Consider the following 21,653-nt stretch of genomic DNA (forward strand, 5'->3'; position numbering starts at 1 on the left):
TTAGTTTGGCTGTAGAGGAGCAAATAAATCCCAAATTTCTGAGGAAGCTGCTGGTAACTTTGTTAGGGGAATCACTTAAGCAAGGAGGATATATATGTACAAAGTGTCTGTCTCCTTTCAGGCACTGGCATTGTCTGTTTTGTGTACATGGTAGGTCTGTGCAATAAGAATTCTTTGTCTGATCCTGAAGAAGAATATTTTCTTTTTGTACAGCTGACTCAAAAGTAGCAAGCAAGTGTACCAGATGAGAAGGGGTTTTTTTCACTGAAATTATTTTTTTATTCATCCAAATATAGCACCAGCACTGGATAGAATTAAGTAAATTATAGCACTCATCATGGTCCTTAATTTTCTTCTAATTAGATTTTACACATTTTAGATAATGGAATTGTGGTGATGTCATTTTTTTGTCTGTAATAATGCAGTAATTTGAATAGAAATTCTGGAATTAAAAGCATAAACTTAAGAGTGAAAGCTTTCTTGTATGATTTGTGTCCTTCTGTGGACAGCAGACATAGCAAAAGACTTGTTAAATATATTTAACCAGTTATTTTCAACTTCTGATTGAAGTACATTTCTTGTCAGTTTCTAAGGCTCCTTGAAGTTCAACCACAGACAAACTCATTTAAGTCATTGCTGCCAACCTGGCCAACAAATAAGTTTAAACCATAGCTGATACACTTGGAGCTGGGTCTTTCTAACTCAGTTTTTCAGCCTCATGTTCTTCTGATTGCACATAAGGCAAAACTTGTGGTGCATTTACATGAGTTACAAAATGTACTGCTGACAAAAAAGAAAACTCGTTCATGTGAATTTCGAAGTAAGGACATAATAAAATAACTGAAACAACTAGCCTTTGCTGTGGGATTATAAGCTCTACACTGCTCATCACTAAGCTGAAATAGAGCATGTCCTACAGGACAATTGCATGACATTTTCAGAGTCTGATCCATAAAAATAGTTAAGAAAAGATTGAAGATGAAGGAATGAAAATAACAGACTCATTTAACATGTCATTTTGTGTGTAGAACATAGGTCTTAGGCTGGCAACATTTAGCTCTTTGGTTTTTCAGGGTTTGGCAAAGGTAATTAATTTACTAATGAACTACCAGAGAAGTGAACAATTTACTTATTTTTTTAATTTAGATTAATGTAAGTTATGTAATCTTGAGCAATTTCAAGTTTTCAGCCCAGCATCTAGACCTAAATACATCTCTGTGTAAAAAGTAGTAGTGATGCTTTCCATAACTAGAAGGTCTTGCCATCTCTACTGAAGTGGACTACACTTGAGCCTTTCTGTGTAACCAAAATACAGTCGATAAAGAAGCTAATGACTTTGTAAAAAACAGACTTGCAGAGTTCTAGAAGGGAAGGGAAATGCTTAAGTTTTCTAATACAAAATAAGAGTTTTCTAAATCAAATGAGTGGAGATTATTAGTGGAAGCTAATAAATATTACTAGCTCATTACTAAGGTGTATCTTTAAATCTTCTAGTGGCTTTTTACTATGGCCGTTTCAAATGAACACTTAAACTTCAGATCTAAGCACAAACACTTACAAAAGAAGAGGAAAAATAAAGTTAGCTGTGATCTAAATGAAATCCATTTTCAGGCAGCTGAGAGTCCTACCTTTTTTGGGGCTAGATTCTGTTAAAGCAGAAGCACTGTTCTGTAGCTTCTGCAGGTCCACAGAAATTCTTGCTATTTGCTTCATGAATTTTGGTTTGGATCGTGTTACACAGGTAGGTGCATTCACACACACAGGATTTTGGTGTAATTTATTAATAAAATCACATTTACATTTATGAGATTGATTATCCTTCCCTTCTTTTATTTATGCATGTAAACATGAGGTAAGAAAATTAGTAAATTTTTTCCTCTGTTCTTCTGAAACTTTACCCAAACTAATAAATTCTGTTTGATAGCAGAATATTATATTAAATAAGAATCCTCTCTCTCTCTTTCTCTCTTCCTTTCATTGAAGTTTGTGGTTCTGACTGTGTGCTTGAAGGCTGGATTAGAGACCTCATATTGGACTTTGGTAAGCAAATGTCTTTACCATATTCTCAAATGTTCTATAAAATATGATGAATAATTGTATTATTTTCTTCTTATTTGTTATATTATGCCCTTACAGTTTGTCAGCTCTCCCCACAGTATCAAACTAAGCTGTGGTTTCTGTGTGGAAGGACAGAATATCCAGATATAAAAAATAACTTTTAATATTGAAAAGGAGGATGTTGGGATAAGGCTTAAAGTTATCCTTAAACAAGAAATATCAAATTACTCTGAACTGATTATAATTGAGCTTAAATTGGCTTAAAATGCAGGAATATTGCTGCTGAAAGTCTTGCCTTGCTGTAAGAAATAGATAACTAAAGTAGCAGAGTTAAATTAATACAAGGCATGGAAAATTCATCGTACATACTAGAATCTCATTGTAAATACAATGTAGCAAAGATCTTTTTTGATGTCATAATATGTCTGTGATTATTGTTCTGTTTTCTTCTTTTGTTTGTTTCAACAGTTCAGCCATATAGCTATCTGGGGCAGCATAGCACTTTGGGTAGTGTTTTTTGGAATCTACTCTTCTTTGTGGCCAGTCATTCCTATGGCACCTGATATGTCAGGAGAGGTAAAGTATATTTTAAGTAATACCTGAATGTGTGCAGAGAATATTCTTTCAGTCTTTATTAGGGGCCTAATCCTTATTGGATCCTTCTGCTAACTAGAGGTGGGTAAGAGGGTTGTTTCTTTTATACCTTTTATATATATATCTTTATATATCTTTTATACCCAGTGTGGTAGCCTTGTTTACATAAAATAGAATTCATTTTTACCCTTGTGAAAATGGAGTTCAGCGAACAGACTGTGAAGTCTAGTGAGGAAGAATAAACAGGTAAGCTGCTTTGTAGTTCTTTAGTGAGTTTTAATTTTCTCTAAGAAGTCTTGCCTAATTCAGAACTCAGAATTACAGTGCCTATTTGGCTGGAGATTTTTCGTATAACAAGGTAGCACAAGTAGTGCATTGCTTAAGGCTATTTTTTCATCTTCAGTTTTGCAGATTTGCTAAGGCCTTGAAACTGCAAAATGACTCAAACTGAGGTGCCATAACATTGCATGAGCAGCTCCTTTTCATGCACACTTCTCTTCTGTTAATGTGCTGCTTGGAATGCATTATTATATACTGTATCTTTAACCTTTTGACAATAATTACTGGTTTATTTTTCATCTATTATCCCATTTGTGTAAATTTGCTCTGAATATTGCAAATAAGACTGAATACATAAAAGATGCTTAATTGCTGCCTTTGCTGATCTAATTGGGACTTCAGTCACCAATTCTCAAAACCATTAAGTTCCTGGAATATCTTAAGTTTAGTATTCATTTCCCAGACACTAATGTCCAAATCTCAGTGGGAATCAGAGACTGGGAATACCTGCTTGTTTCAGGAGGATACTCTTCTAACGGTTCTCAAAGCATATCAACTAAATCAAGCCTTTAACTCCACCTCTGTGATATAATTCAGAAATTTAAAAATCCATGCAGGATGTGGGAAATTTAAGTACATGTCTTTTCTTAACTTGGAGGAAATTCAGACCCACAAATCTCACCTCCTATGTAACCACTTATGGGGAAATTAGTATATAGGCATTTATATAGCTACTACATTTTAATGGAAAGCATCAGGAATTAACTTAAGTACTTGAGTTCCTAAGAAAAATTATATTATGCTATTTCTCTCTGGCTTTTGTCTCTATTATAACCTCTTACCCATGTATATTTGTAGCTTTTATACATAAATATGTTGCCTTCACTAATCAAAATTAATTATGGATATTATTCTGAATGAAGTAATTGAAGTATTTTACTTAGTAAGGTCTCTGGACGTATTGTGAACAAAAGATGCTTTTAAAGGGAATATTTCTATGAAATTGGACAGAGTTGTTTGTAAAGAGTTGTAACTGTCAACATAAATAAATGATCTTGGGGTCTGAATCCAACAAGACACTGAAGTAGTCTGACTTATGAACCCAAATACATTTATTTGTTGTGATAAAACTGCATCTGTACTTGAAATGGGTATTTTGTTGGTATGTTTGCTTATGCATGTATGCGTATATAGTAGCTTTGTATGTGTGTATGTGCAGGCAGTTGTTTGGGAATACTCATGGTTGGAAAGGACTTCTGAGATCACGGAGTCCAACTTAACAACAAAGAAAAAAACCCACAAACAAAGCACAAAACTCCACAAGACAAAAAGCAAATTCTTCCTAATATCCAATCTAAACCTCCCCTGCTGCAACTTCAGACCATTTCCTCTGGTCCTGTCATTATTTACTTGGGAGAAGAGGCCAACACCCACGTCCCTACAACCTCCTTCCAGGGCAATGAGGTCTCCCCTCAGCCTCCTCCAAACTAAACATCCCTGGTTCCCTTAGCTGCTCCTCCTATGACTTGTTCTCTAGACCCTTCACCAGCTTCTCTGAACCGCAACTGTTGTTGGGTGAAGTTGGTTTTGTTTTCTTTCTAAGAATATAGTTCTAAGTAACTTCAGAATAAATCCTCTTAAACATCTCACAGAATGTAAGAGCTTATTTTAAAAGCTCTGGTCTAGCTTTTTGAGCTATGTTCTGTGTGGCTAAAAGTCCTGTCAGCAAAAACTGCAGCTCAGATTGCAAGCAGGAGTTCTGTCTACTCTCCTGGAAGCCCCCTCCCTGACCGGGTGGTCTCTGGCAGGCCAGAATTCACTGGGTTTCTCTGAAGCAAGTCCAGGCCTCTGTATGAATTCAAACTAAGAGATTTGCAAATTTAGCTGTGGAAAAGATTGTGGTATGACAGAAACAAATCCATATGGACATCTCTGCTTGCCTGTGCAAATACTGCTTGTCCAATTTCTTAAAATATGCAAGTGAGACTTGAAGACTTCATCCAGGTACATTTGGAAGAAAATAAATGATCAAGACAAAAGCTGACCTCTGCTTCTGTAGCTTTTTGTCTGTTTTGCCATGGCCTAATCTGATACATTATGCTGAAGGGGAGTTTTGGGTGTTTGGGGTTTTGATGTTTTTTGTTTTGTGTTTTTTTTCAAATGTGTTCATTAAAAATGACACTGTTTGAATAAACTATAGATTTACAAGGAGATTTATAAACTATAATCCTTATGAAGTTTAAATGTACTCCCTTTCAGATCGTAACAAAAATTCTACCTTTAATCTTTGTAGTCTTACTAGTTAGTATTATTCTTGATATGATATACATCCAGCCTTCATCCCCAACTAGATCATGATTTCTTTCTCCTACAAGCATCTTTTTTATTACTTTTAGACAGAAAAGAACCTACTGAAACTCTCTAATAAGGATTCACCCTAACTCCATATAAATGTCATTAAAATAATAAGATTCTTGTTGCTTATTGCTGATTCTATTCCAATAAAATAAAATAATCTCTTGGAGGGGGAGAGAAAAAGCTGATGGAAAAATCATTGATTTGATGCAGAGGAGAGGCTTCATATAAATATTTTGAAACTCATATTTTTTCATCTATTCCTAAAAAATACATTTACATCTCCCTAGAGATACCAAAGACTCCTTTGATCCAAAGTGCTCTGTTGACACATAATGCTGAGGCAGTTCTGGCATTAAGACTCTTGTGTTCTTTCAGGATTGCTACTCCCACGCTGGACCAGCTCATCCCAACTGGACAGTACTGTTCCTCACAGTGGGGGTACTACATAGCTCTCCATGTTATAGGACTCCTAAGTCCTATATATAGTGGTAACTAGGTTGCCAAATAGATTGTGTTTTATCCATGTTATCCAGAGCTTAGAGTAATTAGAATTGATAAAAGAGGAGTCATAGCATGATGGTCTCTGCTTTTAGGTGTCAGGAGAATGTCAAGTCGTTTTGTTCTTCCCAGGGATCCAGTACCTTACAGGGACATAAACGCAGTGATGAGAAAGCCAGCCTAAATATCTAAGCCTGTGTAGAAGATGGATTTTTTTCTGGATGAGAAAAGACACTTTTGTCTGAGACATACCAGAGAGAAATAGAGTCTGAAACAAATGTTCTGCTTCCCTGGAGAGATACAAACTTTAGTTTAATCTAATTGAGTGTCTCATTCCTTTTCCCAGTTCTGTGTGCTCAGTGCACATCTTGAATACATTTTCATTTGCTCATCTGAGCTTCATCATTGTTTGATTACAGAGTGTTTGGGCTTTGCTTCCCATATGGAAATGTATTTCTCCAAGCCTCCAGGAGATGTGTCCTACTTCCTTCTGTTGCTACTCGAAAAGGGATATGGTGAGAGTCAAACCATCCCAAGACAGCAAATTCCTTTCCCTTAGACTTCCCAATGGGGGCAGGAAGAAGGCCTGTGTGAAAGGACTTGTCCCATAAAGATCTGGAACATTAGCTCAGACAATCCTTAATAGAAAAGGGAGAGCCTTTGTCTTCTACCACATGTCCTTTTTTTCATGCAAATGAGCATGCAATTGGAATAGTACAGATAAAAAATCTGATTTATCAATTTCAAGTGAATAAATGGATCTCTCTGAAATAACTAAGCATATTTTTATAATTTCTCTGAAGCCATTTGGTAATTCTGGGTAATGGTGTGGTAGCTGGTAAAATGAATTATGTGAATGGCCATTTACTTCCGTGCATATAATTAGGCAATTCAGTTTAATTTGACATTTTCCCGAACTGTGATACATAAGTCACTTTAAGGTAGTGCACCAGAAGAGTTGAAAGGTGACACACGAGCAGAAGTATCCCAGTGCAGGTGTCCTCCTGATATCAATAACTAGTAGTTATGTAGCTGACATCTGTTAGATTGATAACAGCCATTTGGGTGACAATAGCTGAAAGATGTTTCTCAAGGAAAATGCTGACAAAACCTTAGAACATTCAACATTCAAAAAAGAAACCAGTTAATTTTGTCAATCTTAAAACAGGTCCTATTCCAGTTTAAGAAAAAAAAAAAAAAAAAGAAAACTTCATTTGTTTTCACTGTGGATGATATTCAGGTTAAAACTCAGTCAACCATTGTCTTTCTGCATACACAGCCTGGAGGGAAAAATTTACCCAAAATGTGAGTGAAGCAATGGGATTTATTAAGTAGAAGAAAATTTAAAATAGGCTGTAAAGTTGAAGGAAGAGATAAGTGATGAAAGGGGTGATAACGTAAGTAGCTAATTATATAGCATCCATTGCTAGCTTAGGTACTGTAGCAGATCAGGTTTAAGATGTGTCTCTTTTAATAGTCTGAAATGAGACTCTTTTGGGTTCATTGCAGTTGTGTGTTCTAAGTTGTTAGGTGTTTTTTTATTCACCTATTGAATTGATAAATTAGCTTAAAATTGTAACACTTGCAGGAATAAGAAGTGGGACATTGAGATTAAAAGCAAAGTTACAGTATCTGCAGAGTTTTTAAATTGTGGTGCTGCAGATCATGCACTGTAAAGTTCTCCAAAGCACCATCTGTTTCTGCTCTGTCAGACCCAGGGGATCTAGAAAACTACTGACAGAAATTAAATTTTAGGAACAAGCATGTAATTTACAGAATTTTAGATCACTTGATTTGGGTTTGCAGAATATTTGGGAAAAAAAAATAATACTCCTTGGGTGATTTAGCTGCACAGTGTAGAAAAGACTTATTAGAATATACTATGTTAATAGTATTGGTTTCTTAAATATTGTTTCTCTCATAAACAATTGTGCTTGTTAAAATATCAAGTATACATCCTTTAATCCCCCTACTAATTATTTTTTTTATGAACGCTCACAAAAAAGAAACAAACAAACAAAAAACCCCACAAACACAGAACCACACCAGCTTTTTGAAAAGGTAGCTGTCCAGATACTTCAGACTCTAACGAACAGATCTCCTCTGGGGAGAGGTTTATCTAAAGTCTGATCTGAGAGGGGAAATTTATGGAGAGCAAAGCCAGCATTCAGGCTAGTATACTACCCTAGAGTGGGTGCAGTTGAAAGGAACTTCTGGAAGTTATCTGGTCCAACCTCCTGGACACCTAGAGCAAGTTGCCCAGGACCATGTACTGATGGCTTTTTAATATCATCAAGGATGGAGGTTCCACAGGCTCTCTTGGGCAACTTGTGTTTGTGTTCAGCCAGCCTCACAGAAAAAAAAAAACAACTATCCTGATGTTTGAGTGGAGTCTCCTCTGTTTCATTTTGTGCTCACTGACCCTTGTTCTGTCACAGGGCATCACTGGAAACAGCCTCACTCAGTCTTCTTTACGGCCTCCCTTTGAGCATCCGTCTCCATTGATGAGATCTCCTTTGAGTCTTCTCTAGGTTAGATGGTACCCAATTCTGTCAGTGTTTCTTCTCATGTGAGACATGTTTCAGGCCTCTCATCATCTTTGTGGCCCTTCATTGGACTCTCTCCAGTTTGTTCATATCTGGGAACCCCGAACTGGATACTTCTCCAGATGTGGCCTTGTCAATGCTGAGTAGAGGGCACCTCCCTCGATCCCTGTTAGCAGTACTTTTCTTCTTTAAGCAGAAGATACTGTTCATCTCCTTTGATGCAAGGGCACATTGTTGGGTCATGTTCAACTTGGAGTCCACCAGGACTCCCAAGTCCTTTTCTGCCAAGCTGCTTTCCAGCTGGGTGTCCCCCAGTATATACTGATGAATGGAGTTGTTTCTCCCCAGGTGCAGGATCTCATATTTCTCCTTATTGAACTGCATGAGATTCTGTCAGCCCATTTCTCCAGCCTGTTGAGATTTCTCTGGATAGCAACACAATTCTGTGGTGCAGCTGCCACTCCTCCCAGTCTTGTGTCATTAGTGAACTTCCTGAGGGTACACTCTACCCTATCATCCAGATCTTTAATGAAGATATTAAACAGGAATGGACTGCAATACTAACCCCATGTGGCACACTATTAGTTACTGGCCTCAAGCCAGACTTTGTGCTACCCTCTGGATCAGGCCATTCCAACATTTTTCAGCCTACCTCACTGTCTGCTCCTCCAGCCCCGTACATCAACAGCTTCTCTATGAGGATCTTTCTGCTTGTGTCCTACTGTGTTGTCTCTCTAGCTATTAAAGGGTATGTGTCTCTTGCATTTTTAAAAACGGAGGAGTGTTACTAAAATAACTTTTGCATAATAAATAAATTTAAATGGTTGCATATTTAAGAGAATTACCATGGTACTTTTCCTCAGTATCAGCAGGGGGAGTTAAAAATAATTCCTCTAAAATCTGAAAAGTAATGATTCTTTAAATTCTTCAGTGCAACAAGAGAAGTACTGTGCCATCCTGTTAAGGGAACCTGTCAGATACTCAGTTGACAATCTGTATTTTTAAAAATTGCTTTGAGCACTGTATGGTAAACAAATACAAAAGTTGCTCTATTTTCACTTCATTATCACAATATTTGCAAAAACATTCTTCAATGGCTAGTATCTGGGGTAGTTGAGTTAGAGAGTGATTTTTTATTATTATTTTTTTTCCTCCTGCTTCACTGCTTATAACCAATTTGGATTACAATATTAGCCAAAATTCTAGGTCTTCATTCTGGGAGGAATAATTCATGTTGTAAATTTTCAGCGAGGGACTATTGCTTATTAACAGAGCATGTTTGAAATACCATTTTCACAAACATTGAAATAATTAAATGACAAGACAAAGGTCTTCCTTCATAGTCAAACACTTTTTCAAGCCCATTCTTAGCAAAAGGCCCCTGTGTGCATTTTCCCACATTTTTAGCACATTTTCATCCCCCCTCTGTTTTTTTTCCCAGCTTGTCTTTTACAAACCTGTAAGTATTTACAGAACAATTATCAGTGATCTGTATCTGTCTTCCCCTATATGCTTAGGTGAACCTCCCATTTAGAGAAACAAAATATGTCAGTGTACGTTTGTGGAGAATGTTATTACTTCATAAAATAACTCAGTGATTTATTGAAGAATTGTTTAAGTTAATCAGAATTCATCACATAACACATACCATTTTAATCATTTGTCCTCACTCGAGAGCCTAGAATTATGTTACCATTTGATACTATCATATTTTAGCTTAAGTTATTTCATTTAACATTTGCTTTTAGTCTTTCACTTCAGGAATCCAAAAATATTTTCATAAAGGACTTTTCAGTCTGTGATTCTGTGGTTTTCTTTTTCCCTTTTAATTCTCATTAGGTAGTTTATATTTCGAGTCCTCAGACCTTCAAAGTTTAACTGTACTTATTCTAGTAGTAGATATTTGTTAGCCAGTTTGCCATTCCCAGATTCACTTCAAAGATCCTATTCCAAATTCAATAGTTACATTCCCATTCTTGTTCTTTGACTGCACAGGTACAAACAGACACAGAAGAGCTGATCCTTGAATTACTGAATTTACCATTTCTGCTTTCAATGGTCTGTCTTGGTAGTCTTACCATTCTAATATTCTTCATTTTTATTGGTTAGTCTTTTCACGGTGTCAGCATTTAACAGAATTCTTTCTCTCACCATATTACTGCCAATCTCCTTTATAAACAAATATTATGGGAGATTTTTTCTGTTTAAAAAATCAAAATCAGGACACATTCCTGTTGTGGTTCTGCATACAAGGACACTTAAAAGATTAATAATACTCAGCTGCCATCTTTTTGCATAGCAACTTCCTCTTCTGATGGGCAGGAGTCAAGAATTACATCAGTTCTTTCAAATTCTAGTGAAATTTAGTGTTTCCTATACTCCTTCATGTTATGTCTGTTGCAGTGCAGACCACCCCCACACTGGTAACAGTTCCTATAGAACCACCAGAACTCCATCTGCTCATCATGACTTTGCATCTCCTTTGCCAGCTGCTATTTCTCATGTCACCTTTGAATTAGCTCAGGTAGGTTCCCCTGTGAATCTTTTACTCCAAGGCAAAAAGAGGAGAGTGTAGCCTTTTCTTGCAGAATAACTAATATCCTCTGATTACAAATATGATTAAAAGTAGTGTGATAAATCTCATCTTGGCAACATTTTCTGTCTTTTCTAATTTCTTATCCAGGTGTCTAATTGTATTTAATTTATAAAGGTTATTTTTCAGCTAGTTAACTGACAGATAAACTGAAAATGGTTCTCATAAACTCTTCTGCAGCAAGAATTTTACTGTTATTTTCCTCTTTCTCTCTTTCAGGAGGCTTCTTAAAATCTGAGATATCTGTTTCAGTAGAACATTTCATAGTGAAGAAAAAGGGAATATTCTCTGTTCCTTTTGTAATGTAATTTCCTAACAGTTGATCTTCATCATTACATTAAAAATGTTTTGCAGCCAGGATTTCTAATCTGCAGCTAAGCCCTTAAAGGGAGTAATTCTCAGCATATTTTTTTCTTCTTTAAAAAATAAGAACCTCTATAAAATCTGTACTATGCACTTAATAATTAGTGTTAATTCACATAGGAAGTCCTAATATTGAGCATGAGCTTCCACGGACGACGAATTATTTATCCTTCCTGCAGGATTTGTAAGTCCTACAATAAACTAGACTTCCCAGCTCTCATTTTGGATTACTTCTGAATTCCCTTGGGAGCTACTTTTGTGGCAGATTCCATTTGGTTTCACAAGGCCTGAAGGGGGAAAACTTGGCATAGACCACAAACCTCTCACATTAGGAACAATTTGTAAACCACAAACAGAGGCAGCCAGAGTCCGTCCCCAGAACAGGCTGCTCCTGTTAGCGCCATTGTCTGAAAAGGATTGGTTTGCCATTTCCCAGATGACCTGCCTATGTGTAGAGAGATGTGAAAAGTTAGAGACAAAAATGTTTTCTACAGAGTGAGGAGGGAGCTTTCTTGTACAGAAAGGAAGGAAATACCTCTGTGGGATTTTATTTTTTCCCCTCTTCATCCAAAAAATACAAAGAGGCCCTCTGTCTTTAATGCGAATGTCGGCTTTAAATCTTTTAGGTTTGGATTAACTCTGTAAAAGAAAAAAAATCTGACAGGCTTTCAAATATGACGCAGAAAAACTTTTTTTTTTCCCCAATTCATGTTGTTCATTTGTAAAGCCAAAGGCTGGATGGACTGAATAGTAGGCGCCAGTTGTTCCTTCATTCATAGTTAGCATGACAATGGTCAGAATTAACATCCTAAGACCTACATTATCACTTTTGCTGTTTCACCAGCAAACATTTAATACCGGGTGGCAAACGCAAGGACAACTCTTTGCTATGTTCTTATAAATTAAAAAACGTTGTGTTAATAATAGGACGTAAAAGTCATCATTACTTCAAGTTATATTTTATAAGCCTTTTTGTTGTTTCTTTTGGAAACTGTCTCTCTAATTGCTACTTAATTATAACAAGTTTTGCAAAATGTAGTTGTGATAGACATTTCCTATTAGCTGCTGTTTTAGGAAATCAGTATTTCATCACGTGTGTCAAAAGTCTTGTTTTGCTTATAAAGTGACTGTGCTAATACACTTTCTCCACTTCCTGATACAAAATTTTAATCTTTTTCGTCCTCCTTTGAAAATGTGAATTGTTTTATTCTGAACTTGTCACTGATCAGTATTTACACCTTTGCTGACAGCTGTTGGTGGAAATATTTACTAGAATCTCAGGGCAGTATCTATGTCCTTTTAATGTAGCTGTGGAAGCTTTAGCAGATTTTCAGCTCAAATGTATTCTAATACTTTGAAAGAATCAATGTCAGTAGGAATTTTGATACAAAAACAAGGTAAACAGAACTTTTTACCTATATGAAAATGAGATATTTTTTTCTGAAAATAATTCACTTTTGTTTTTATATATTAACATATTATAATTCTTAAATGTTCATCTATATGCATTCAGAAATTAGACTTCAGCTATTGCAAGATACCTGCATTTGTCTGGTAACTAATGTTACTAAAATTTAGTGTGTTTATTTAGTTAAGTACTGAAGTTTAACCTTGGAAAGGCATTAGTGTCCAAGCAATAAAGCAAAGGATTTGAAAGGGTATGGTTACATACCAATGTAACTTTCAATCTCTGCAATGTAATTATATTACAAAGGTATTTTTAATATTGACTGCAAAACAATCTTTCCATGATATGCTTCATTAAGTATTTATCATACTCCTTGCGTCCATATTATTGCTGTAGACACTTGGGCATGAATTACAATGGTAAAGTGGTGGTTTTTTCCTTTCATATCCATACGCTGTGATGTTTTAGCTTTTTAGTGTATTTTAGTTTTGAGTATGTTTACAGACTAATTAAAAGTTACAAACACAAGAAACTCCTATGTCTTAATATAAGGCAGCATATGAAAAAAGCAAACATACGGCTAAAAGCAATGATCTGGTTTGTAAATATTTCAGCATGTATTCATGTGTTAGATCTTCATTTAACAATATGTTGCATACTTTTATAATTACGTAATTTGTTGTTGCCTTAGTTCTCATTTTTAAGCAGTTTGTTGAACAGGAGTCTCCGTCAGTGTGGGTGCTGGTGCAGTGAGAACTATTGGAGATAACTTGGATCCGATTTACATTGCAAAAATGTAACTGTCCAATATTCATAGCAAGGGTTGGGAACCATTGTATCCCGTTAGAATTGATTGCAGACAAGAAATTATGCTCATAATGAACTGACAAAGATTGTGTGTGTGGGAGGGGTGGATTTTTCGAAAAATCTGCTTTTAATTGAACTGTCTACAATCAGCGTAGTGGTGTAGAGCAGGGTTGTGGAGGGGTAGAATCCCCCTCTTGCAAAGAGCTAAGCAGTGTGATTTTTCTACCAGCTTCTGAAAGTGAATTAGAGTTTATAATCTACTGCATTTCTTCAGGAATTCAGGGGATTTTGGAAAGGAGTGAAATTTTTATTTCACATTAGGGAGTCTGGAGTGGTTAATTTAAACTTGCTTTTTATACCCTCAACTAAGTCATTGATATTTCTAAGGTTTGTTTCCTAATTCTTGTAATGACTTCATTACATTTTATGCTTTTTTTCCTTCCAGGCAGCTATGATGTTCAGCTCTGGAGTGTTTTGGATGGGACTTCTATGTATTCCTATGACAGCTTTACTTTTTGATGTAGTATACAAAGTGTGAGTACAGAAATGCTGAGGTTTACAGGAGAAAGTACTGACTTTTAAATGTGTGTTCTAGTTACTAATATAAGAAAAGCAAATTAAGAGCAGCTCTCACGATTCTATACAATTATTTTCCACATTATTTTTAACAAACTTTATTACAATGTTACTAGTATTTTAAATAATATTTTATCAGCCATTCTTGTAAATTAGAAACAACAAGTGTTTATTTAGACTTGCTTTACAATATTTATTCTTTTCAAGCATAATTTGAAGTCATTTGGGAAAAGGAGTTTGTAGATTGAATGTTTATGTAAGTATTAAAACAGTATGTTCTTTTACTTTCGAGAAGAGTAAGTCTGGCAGTACTTTGTGTTACTTACAGAGTAAAGAGAGCTACTTTTAAGACACTGGTAGATGAAGTTCAGGAGTTGGAAGCAAAGTCCGAAGATCCTGGAGCAGTTGTGCATGGCAAGAGGTACTGTAAAAATCAGTAGATCATTGTCTTTTTTTAAAAATAAATAAAAAAAAAGCTAAATATTTTCAGCCTTATACATGCATCAAAGAAAAAGTTATTCTTCAAAAACCATCTAAGCAAAAGGCATCTGTAAAGAGATTTCAGGTCCACTGAGCTCATATGCTTTTTCATATGCTTAGATGTAGGTTTTTACCAAAGGTTTTAACTGATGTATTTCTCTGTAGCTGACTGCTATGTCTCTAATTGTTATGTATAGAACAAACTTGAAGTAAAAATTTAATTCTGTCATTTTTTTATTGTGTTAGCAACTAGTACAAACTGAGTTTAAACCTTCATTGTTCACTAGTACAGTTATAAACTGGAACTAATCACAATTTTAAAAATCAAAGACATTTTAAAAACCTGCTTAGTAGCATACGGGGAAACAGCAAAATCTGTCTATAATTTGCTGAAATTGAACAAGTTGGCTTTGTATCTAACGCAAGTGCAGAGCAAACAGTTGTGATTAGCCTATATGAGGTAAGAAATAATTTTAACTTAAGACTCCACAATTCTCTTGTTACATCCTCCTTCATGGATCAGGTAAATAATTGGAAAAGGGAGAAGTTAAAACTGAACAACTGGGCAATGTCTGTATTTAAACTCAGCGCAAAGGTTTGCATTCACAAAGATACTTCAGACTTTTTTAGCCTAGCTGAAGTCTTAGTAAGCACTTGCTAAATGGGAGTATGAGGTGACAAAGACTCCCCTCTTCCCCCCCTTCCATTTCTATTTGTGCCATTTGTCTGAGCTGGAGCTTTCTTTGCTTGTCCTCATTTTCATGAGTTTTTGAAGCCTTAAAAAAAAAAAAAAAAAAAAAAGCCAAAACTGTTGATACTTGATTTTCCTGTTCCTTCTTTCCTTTGGACTGCTGCTTTTTTAGTATCTTCATGGCAAAGGGCTTAGCCAAGAAGGCTTTTTTCCTAACAAGGTATGCCTGGAAAGAGACCAGAAAAAACACAAACAGCCACTTCTTTTATTGGAGGCTCAATTTTCAAGAACTACCTTTTGTTCATAAAGATGCTTAAGTCTCCTTCCTCCTTCAATCTTACTGTATCCCTCCTCCAGTTCTGTGGGAAACAGCTTACTAGAATTTATCACGTTGAGTCCAGATTGCATTGGATACCAAGGTGATGATCACCATTTCTAATGAGTGGATTATCCAGTCTGTGTGAGTGTTTGCTGCTACTTTTCCTTTCCTTTTTTTTCCCAAGAATGTTTTGTCTCTAGTGGAGTTCATCTTTCTGGCATCACAGTCCAGGGGAGGTACCAGGAGACCCAGAATCTCATCCCACCACCCATGGAACACTTAGGTAGTGTGGTGGGCTGTGTAGCAGCACATTCCTGCATAGATAGTGACTCCCATCAGGCTCTACATGCTGTCTTTGTGCCAACAGCTTCATACTGGAAGTACTGTAAAATGTCCCAGTTGACTGCTGCATCGAGGATACTTTGCCTTCATCACTGCAAATCCAAGTTAATGCTTACAAGAACAAGTTTTCTTACCTTTAGAGGTGATTGATCTAAATTGATTGTTATGGATGCCTCTCTCCAGTGGCAGTGCTCATTCAGACAGCTTCAGGGCAAGATCTTTCTCCAAATTAACCAACTCAGTATAACAATGTGCTAAACTTTGAGCCAGAAACAATCTATGCAGTGTGCTCTTTTGCAGAGAGCACTAAATTGTAAAATTATTAATTACAGAAAAGAAAGCAGACATTAGAGCTAGACGGTGCTAAATGGGGAACATCTTGTGGATGTAGAAGAAAGCAAGGAAATGTACCTTTTTAGTGTTACGTATTTTCATCCCCAAGACATCTCTTCTATTCCCAAATTCAACTACTTTTACTTCAGTTGTCTAGGCAGCATGCTGTTCCTTCATCTTACAGAATGTCTTCCACATCCCTTCTCCTTATTTAGGTAAAAGGAACTTGGTGGTTTCTTTACTATTTTTATCATTATCTTTTTTTCCCACAATTAAGTGGTTAGGAGGGCTTAATGAAAGTTGTTTAGTTACCTGCCAGAATGTATTTCTTAGGTCCATACCTTCTCCACAAAGTTATTTTTAGAACTGTATTCTTTGAAGTGCACAGGCATCCACCTAACATGCACATCAATGGATGTCAGACATCTCAATGTACCTCGTAAGGATTTATTCCATCTGTGATTTTAAAAAATAGCTTAATGCAGGCAATAGAGCCAGAAACTTTACCCTTTATGCAGAAAGTATTCTTTGTTAAAGAAATTACCTGATGAACTGACTTACTTGCATCCTCAGAAATGTGAATGAACTATTGTAAACTTTTTTGAGTCTCTTAAGCTGCAGAAGCCTGGATTAACTAGTTACTAGTGCAGAGTAAGTAGCTAAATTGGTAAGCAATGTCCTCTACATCTATTTTAAATGTGTACATCTGACTCCTTTGTTCTTCAGTTGTAGTGGTTTTCATGCAAGAACAAATAGTTATTTTTGACAAACATATTGGGTATTCTTCAGTATTCCTCTGGAAGTACCTTTTTATGTACCTCTTCGTATCACATGTTACGAAATGCCAGCATAACCTAAGAAGATAGAAATCACTGTTTGATTAAGAAGTATCTGGGAAATAGAGAGAAAGATAACTGGAACTTTTCCACTCTGTCCATCCCATCTTAAAAATACTACAACAGGAAATAAGAGGCTCAACCTAGAGAGACAACAGTCAAGATTTTACTATTGACTAGATGCTGTAAGGAGACAATACCTGAATGTTTACTTAGAAATATATTAGCTTTAAATGTTCTTACTTTTTTTCAGCTAGACTGTATTTGCTGCAGATTTCTAGAGCTGTGTTGACCTGTTGATACTGTATGCGTTTAAATCTAACAAATGTTGTAGGGTCTTAAGTTCTGATGTTTTTCTATCAATCTCAAGATGGGAATTTTCTGTCTAAATTCCAAATATGTGCCTTCAGCTGTTTTCTTTCTAGGTTAAAAAATTGACATTGAAATAATGTAACATATTGTTCTTCAAAGATCTTTATTGTATTGTCACATTTGCTTTAAAAATAGGACATGCTAATATAATCTTAAAATGCCGTGCATTTTTCCAGTGCTGATTTTTAACTGTTTTTTGACTGTTGTCATTAAAGGGTCAGGAAGAGCATTCTTATCATATCTTGCTGTTTCAGTGTGTAAGAACGTGTAATCAAAATTTTTTTTCCAAAAATACTTTACTCTTCTTCTGTAGGGAACACTGAAATTGGCTTTGTCACATATTTGACTGTTAAGTAAGAATAGATCTTGAGCAAGAAGGTGCAAATTTTGCATGGTCATGTTTCCAACAGAAAGTAAACTTCCACACTGTTGACTTGAAGGGTGCCTTGATACCATAAAAATTAAAGCAGTTCTAGTAGATAAACAAGTTTCTGCCACAAAAAGTATGGTTTCTATCACTAAGCCATTGTAATGTGAATACCACAAATCTAGTTGTACTTCAAATTGAAATTACTAAGGTAAAAGGCTATTTTTAATATAAACCATTGTTCAAAAACAGGTTTTTTATACCTTATCCATAATCATTAAGCAGAAACAACAGTATGAGCACATACTACAAAAATATTTTTACTGGGTTGAATGCTACAATAACATGAATAACAGCTCAAACTTGTAGAAATGTCTTTAGAGATATATACTGCAAATGCTGCTTAATATAATCCTTGGTTTTCATTCAGTCTACTTGGAAAGAATTTTCAGACCAGCTAAATGGCTGGTCTGGAATATACAAAGCAGTAATTTATTTTTTTTCCCTATAAATGAGATTAATTGCCTGGAAATGTATACATTTCATGTTCAAAAATAGTTAATATTCTGCTTGTACATATAGGTGCATAGATTGAACACAGGCATTTAGTTAATCTGATTCATCACTGGCTGATTATGAAACCAAGCTTTCTTGACTTCGCAGGTAGATTTTTAAATATGCTTTTGAATGGCAACAGGGTTATTCATAATAAAAAGCCTGCAGGGTTTCTCAAGTATAGAAGCAGAGCAGAATTTAATACCAGAGTACCTGGAAGCACTTTTCTTTTCCTAAATGTATTTATATTTCCCTAATGATTTTATTAATCTTGTCACTTTTAACAGTTTGTTGCTCTGAGGTAAAAAACAAGGCTCTATCTCAGCCTAGAGGAGGACTTTGTGCAAAGCAATTATTAAAAAAAAACCAAAACAACAAACCAACAAAAACCACCAGAAAAACAAACTATACAGAAAATCACCAAAGAGCTAACTTCTGAAAACAGTGAGAGTCAGGTGTGTCTCAGTACTCCAACCTCTCCATTCACATTTAGTCACCAGATGCCAACCTAACTGTTTTCCTGGAATTGGTACCTAATTCCTTTTTTACAGTCCATCTTTTCATTCAAAAAATGATCCCAGAAGCATTTTTCCCTGCCTATCCCCTTACCCTGTAAATTCTGCAGTTAGCATTCCTCTGTGGCCGTGGGGATAACAGATTTATTTCCATCATCCAGTTTAGAAGAGCTAAACTGTGTCACCTGGAATATGCTTAAGCCACCAGAATGGAGTGGAACAGAAAGGGAAGACAGACCATTAGTATCTCCAGTTTAAGACAATGGTTCATCTTCATATATAAGAAGTATATGCTCACTGAAGAGAAAATGAGCATTTCTAATTTAACAGTTTGAATACTAATCTAGTAAGGGGAGCAATCTAGTTCCATTCCTTGCACCACTTAATCTGGCAGGTAGCCTGGGAAGGTAGGTCTGTTCAGCTAATTGACAATAATATTAAAAAGTAATTTGAGTGATCAAAACTAAGTCACGTAGATATGTGAAATCTGCTATACTTGCTACATCCTTACACAGGAGACAACTTTGATAACCTAGCAAAACTATAATAAATCACTATATTCTCAGAAGAAACATAAGATACTTTTTTTTTTTTTTTTTAAGTGAACTCATTGTTAGACCAGTTCACATGGGGAGGGGCTGGATTTTTATTTTTCAGGACTGGAAGTGTTTAAATGGTTAATTGGTATTTCTCTGAAACACAATTTCTAATTTACACGGAATATAAAATTTAAAGGAAGGAATTGAAGGGTTTGTGTGAGTTTTTTTAATAGGGTCTCTTGAATCTCTTTATTATGTTATCAAAATTGACATATTTCAAAAGCTTTCTGAGGGATGCCTAGTCTGTCTGTTACTTTTTTAGTAATGTGGGATCCTGTTTGAGGGAACTTATATGAGAAAGATGCTTAGCAAAGAAACCTGATTCCTTCATTACTCCATATATTACCATTTCCAGCATTCCACTGATGCTTGAGTCTCAGTTTAAAAACTGTTTAATACTCGTGTTTTCTAGTTGCACTGAGATGGGGAGTTGCTTCGATCATATTAAAGCACAATAAACACATAACACAACAGACTCAGTATTGCTGAGAAGGAAAGAGATGAGCTGAAGTGACTGAGCTGTAGTAATAGTCTATTATTTGGGTATGATCCTCAGAAAAACACTTGCTAGAGTTTCATGGGGAATACACCTTGCTAAAAATCTTCATGGAAGCAGTATGTTTCTGTATGCTCAGCTGATATGACTTACCCTCCATCTTATTTTCCCACCCCTTTGTGGTACTGTGTCCATAGAGGCTAAGAGCACTTCCTTAGGTAAGAAAAACTGTAATTCAGCCTGATGCTAATCAGCCCACAGACTGTCAAGGAAGCTAGTGCCTTCCCTTTTACACTGCATGTGTCTAAAGGAGTCACACTCAAACTTTCAGAATATTATTCATTTATTTGTATTGTCAGTGCACCACAGTGCTTCAAACAGGTGTTTTGACTGTACTGTGATGAGTAAAATTACCAGGGATCTAGACTTCATAATCTGCCATTGCACATGCTTTTAATCATCTTAATAATTAGCTCAGGCACACTTAAAAAAGAAAAAAGATAATTGAGACTTGTCATTTAATAATGAATTCCTGTTCAACAGACTGAAAGATAAAGGGATACTGTAACTAGTAAGTAAATATTTTTCACTCATGTCCACTTTGTAGCTTAACGGAAAGAGCCCAACTACTGAAGAATGTTTTTAAGAAGAACCATGTGAACTTATATCGTTCTGACTCTCTGCAGCAAAACTTACTTCGTAAGTATTCACTGACAAATAAAAATTAACATCCATTAGTAATCTAGAAGTAAAATTCTACCTTTCACTGCCTTTGTATAGTAAAGATGCAGTATCCTAAACCCAGCAGACCACATTCTTTGTGTGTTAGTAGGTTTCTCTTCATTCTTAAGATCCTGCATGGGGTTCTTTCTTCTAGTTTATAATGCCAGATTATGTAGGAAACTGCATGGGGTTTCTATCTACTAATAGCTGGAAAGAGGTTTATTAATTTCTATTGACCTTTGTTAAGTTGTTTGTAGTAAAGCTTTAACAAAAAGATCTGATCAAAGCTTTATTGGTTTCTGTTTTGTTTTATATCTGCAGATGGCTATGCCTTTTCTCAAGATGAAAATGGAATTGTTTCCCAGTCTGAAGTAATAAGAGCTTATGATACCACAAAACAAAGGCCTGAGGAATGGTGAAAGAACACAGCTCAATATTTAGGCCTTAGTAGTTATTTTTGTGAGACAGACTACTAGATCTTTGCTGGGAGCTGCAACCGTGGCCCAGTTATAAGAGATTTAAAGATCTATGATAGTCCTGTTCCATAAAGTTTGGATTTGTGTATTCAGTAGACATAAAAGCACTGTGCAACTATACTGTAACACACCATCTCTAAATTTTTTAACAAGTATTTGCTTAGCCTTGTATCTTGCCAGCTTGCTTATTTTACAATGAAGTTGAATCAATACTTGTCATATACTCAGAGGGCAACGGTCAGATCACTAAACATACTTTACATTGACAGACCATTAGCATTGGTGAAGGTTTTTCAGTGTTAATATATTTAAATACAGTTGATAACAAGCCTTTGATTTCAACAAGTGCTCAAAAAATAGTATTTTAATGGTGTTAATTCACCTTCTCTGAGAAAGATTTTGAGATGCTTATAGTTGTCTGTGTCAAAATAACCTAAAAATGTTTGCCAAAGAAGTTCCATAAATGTTT

At 35.7% G+C, this 21,653-nt stretch overlaps 1 protein-coding gene across 2 annotated transcripts in view; it reads left to right on the forward strand.

Moving 5' to 3' along the window:
* The window catches only part of ATP8A1 (ATPase, aminophospholipid transporter (APLT), class I, type 8A, member 1), a 97,415-nt gene extending 76,288 nt beyond the window's left edge, over window positions 1–21,127 (forward strand). For both annotated transcript variants that reach the window (XM_010006091.1, XM_010006092.1), the window contains exons 31-36: window positions 1,984–2,040; window positions 2,527–2,634; window positions 13,950–14,038; window positions 14,409–14,501; window positions 20,593–20,684; window positions 21,030–21,127. In XM_010006091.1, coding sequence (XP_010004393.1) covers window positions 1,984–2,040; window positions 2,527–2,634; window positions 13,950–14,038; window positions 14,409–14,501; window positions 20,593–20,684; window positions 21,030–21,127 — 537 coding nt within the window. The remainder of the gene's footprint in view (window positions 1–1,983; window positions 2,041–2,526; window positions 2,635–13,949; window positions 14,039–14,408; window positions 14,502–20,592; window positions 20,685–21,029) is intronic.
* The last annotated feature ends 526 nt before the right edge of the window (window positions 21,128–21,653 follow it).

Source organism: Chaetura pelagica, unplaced genomic scaffold, assembly GCF_000747805.2.
Source record: "Chaetura pelagica isolate M959 unplaced genomic scaffold, ChaPel_1.0 scaffold189, whole genome shotgun sequence".
NCBI classification, from domain to species: domain Eukaryota; kingdom Metazoa; phylum Chordata; class Aves; order Apodiformes; family Apodidae; genus Chaetura; species Chaetura pelagica.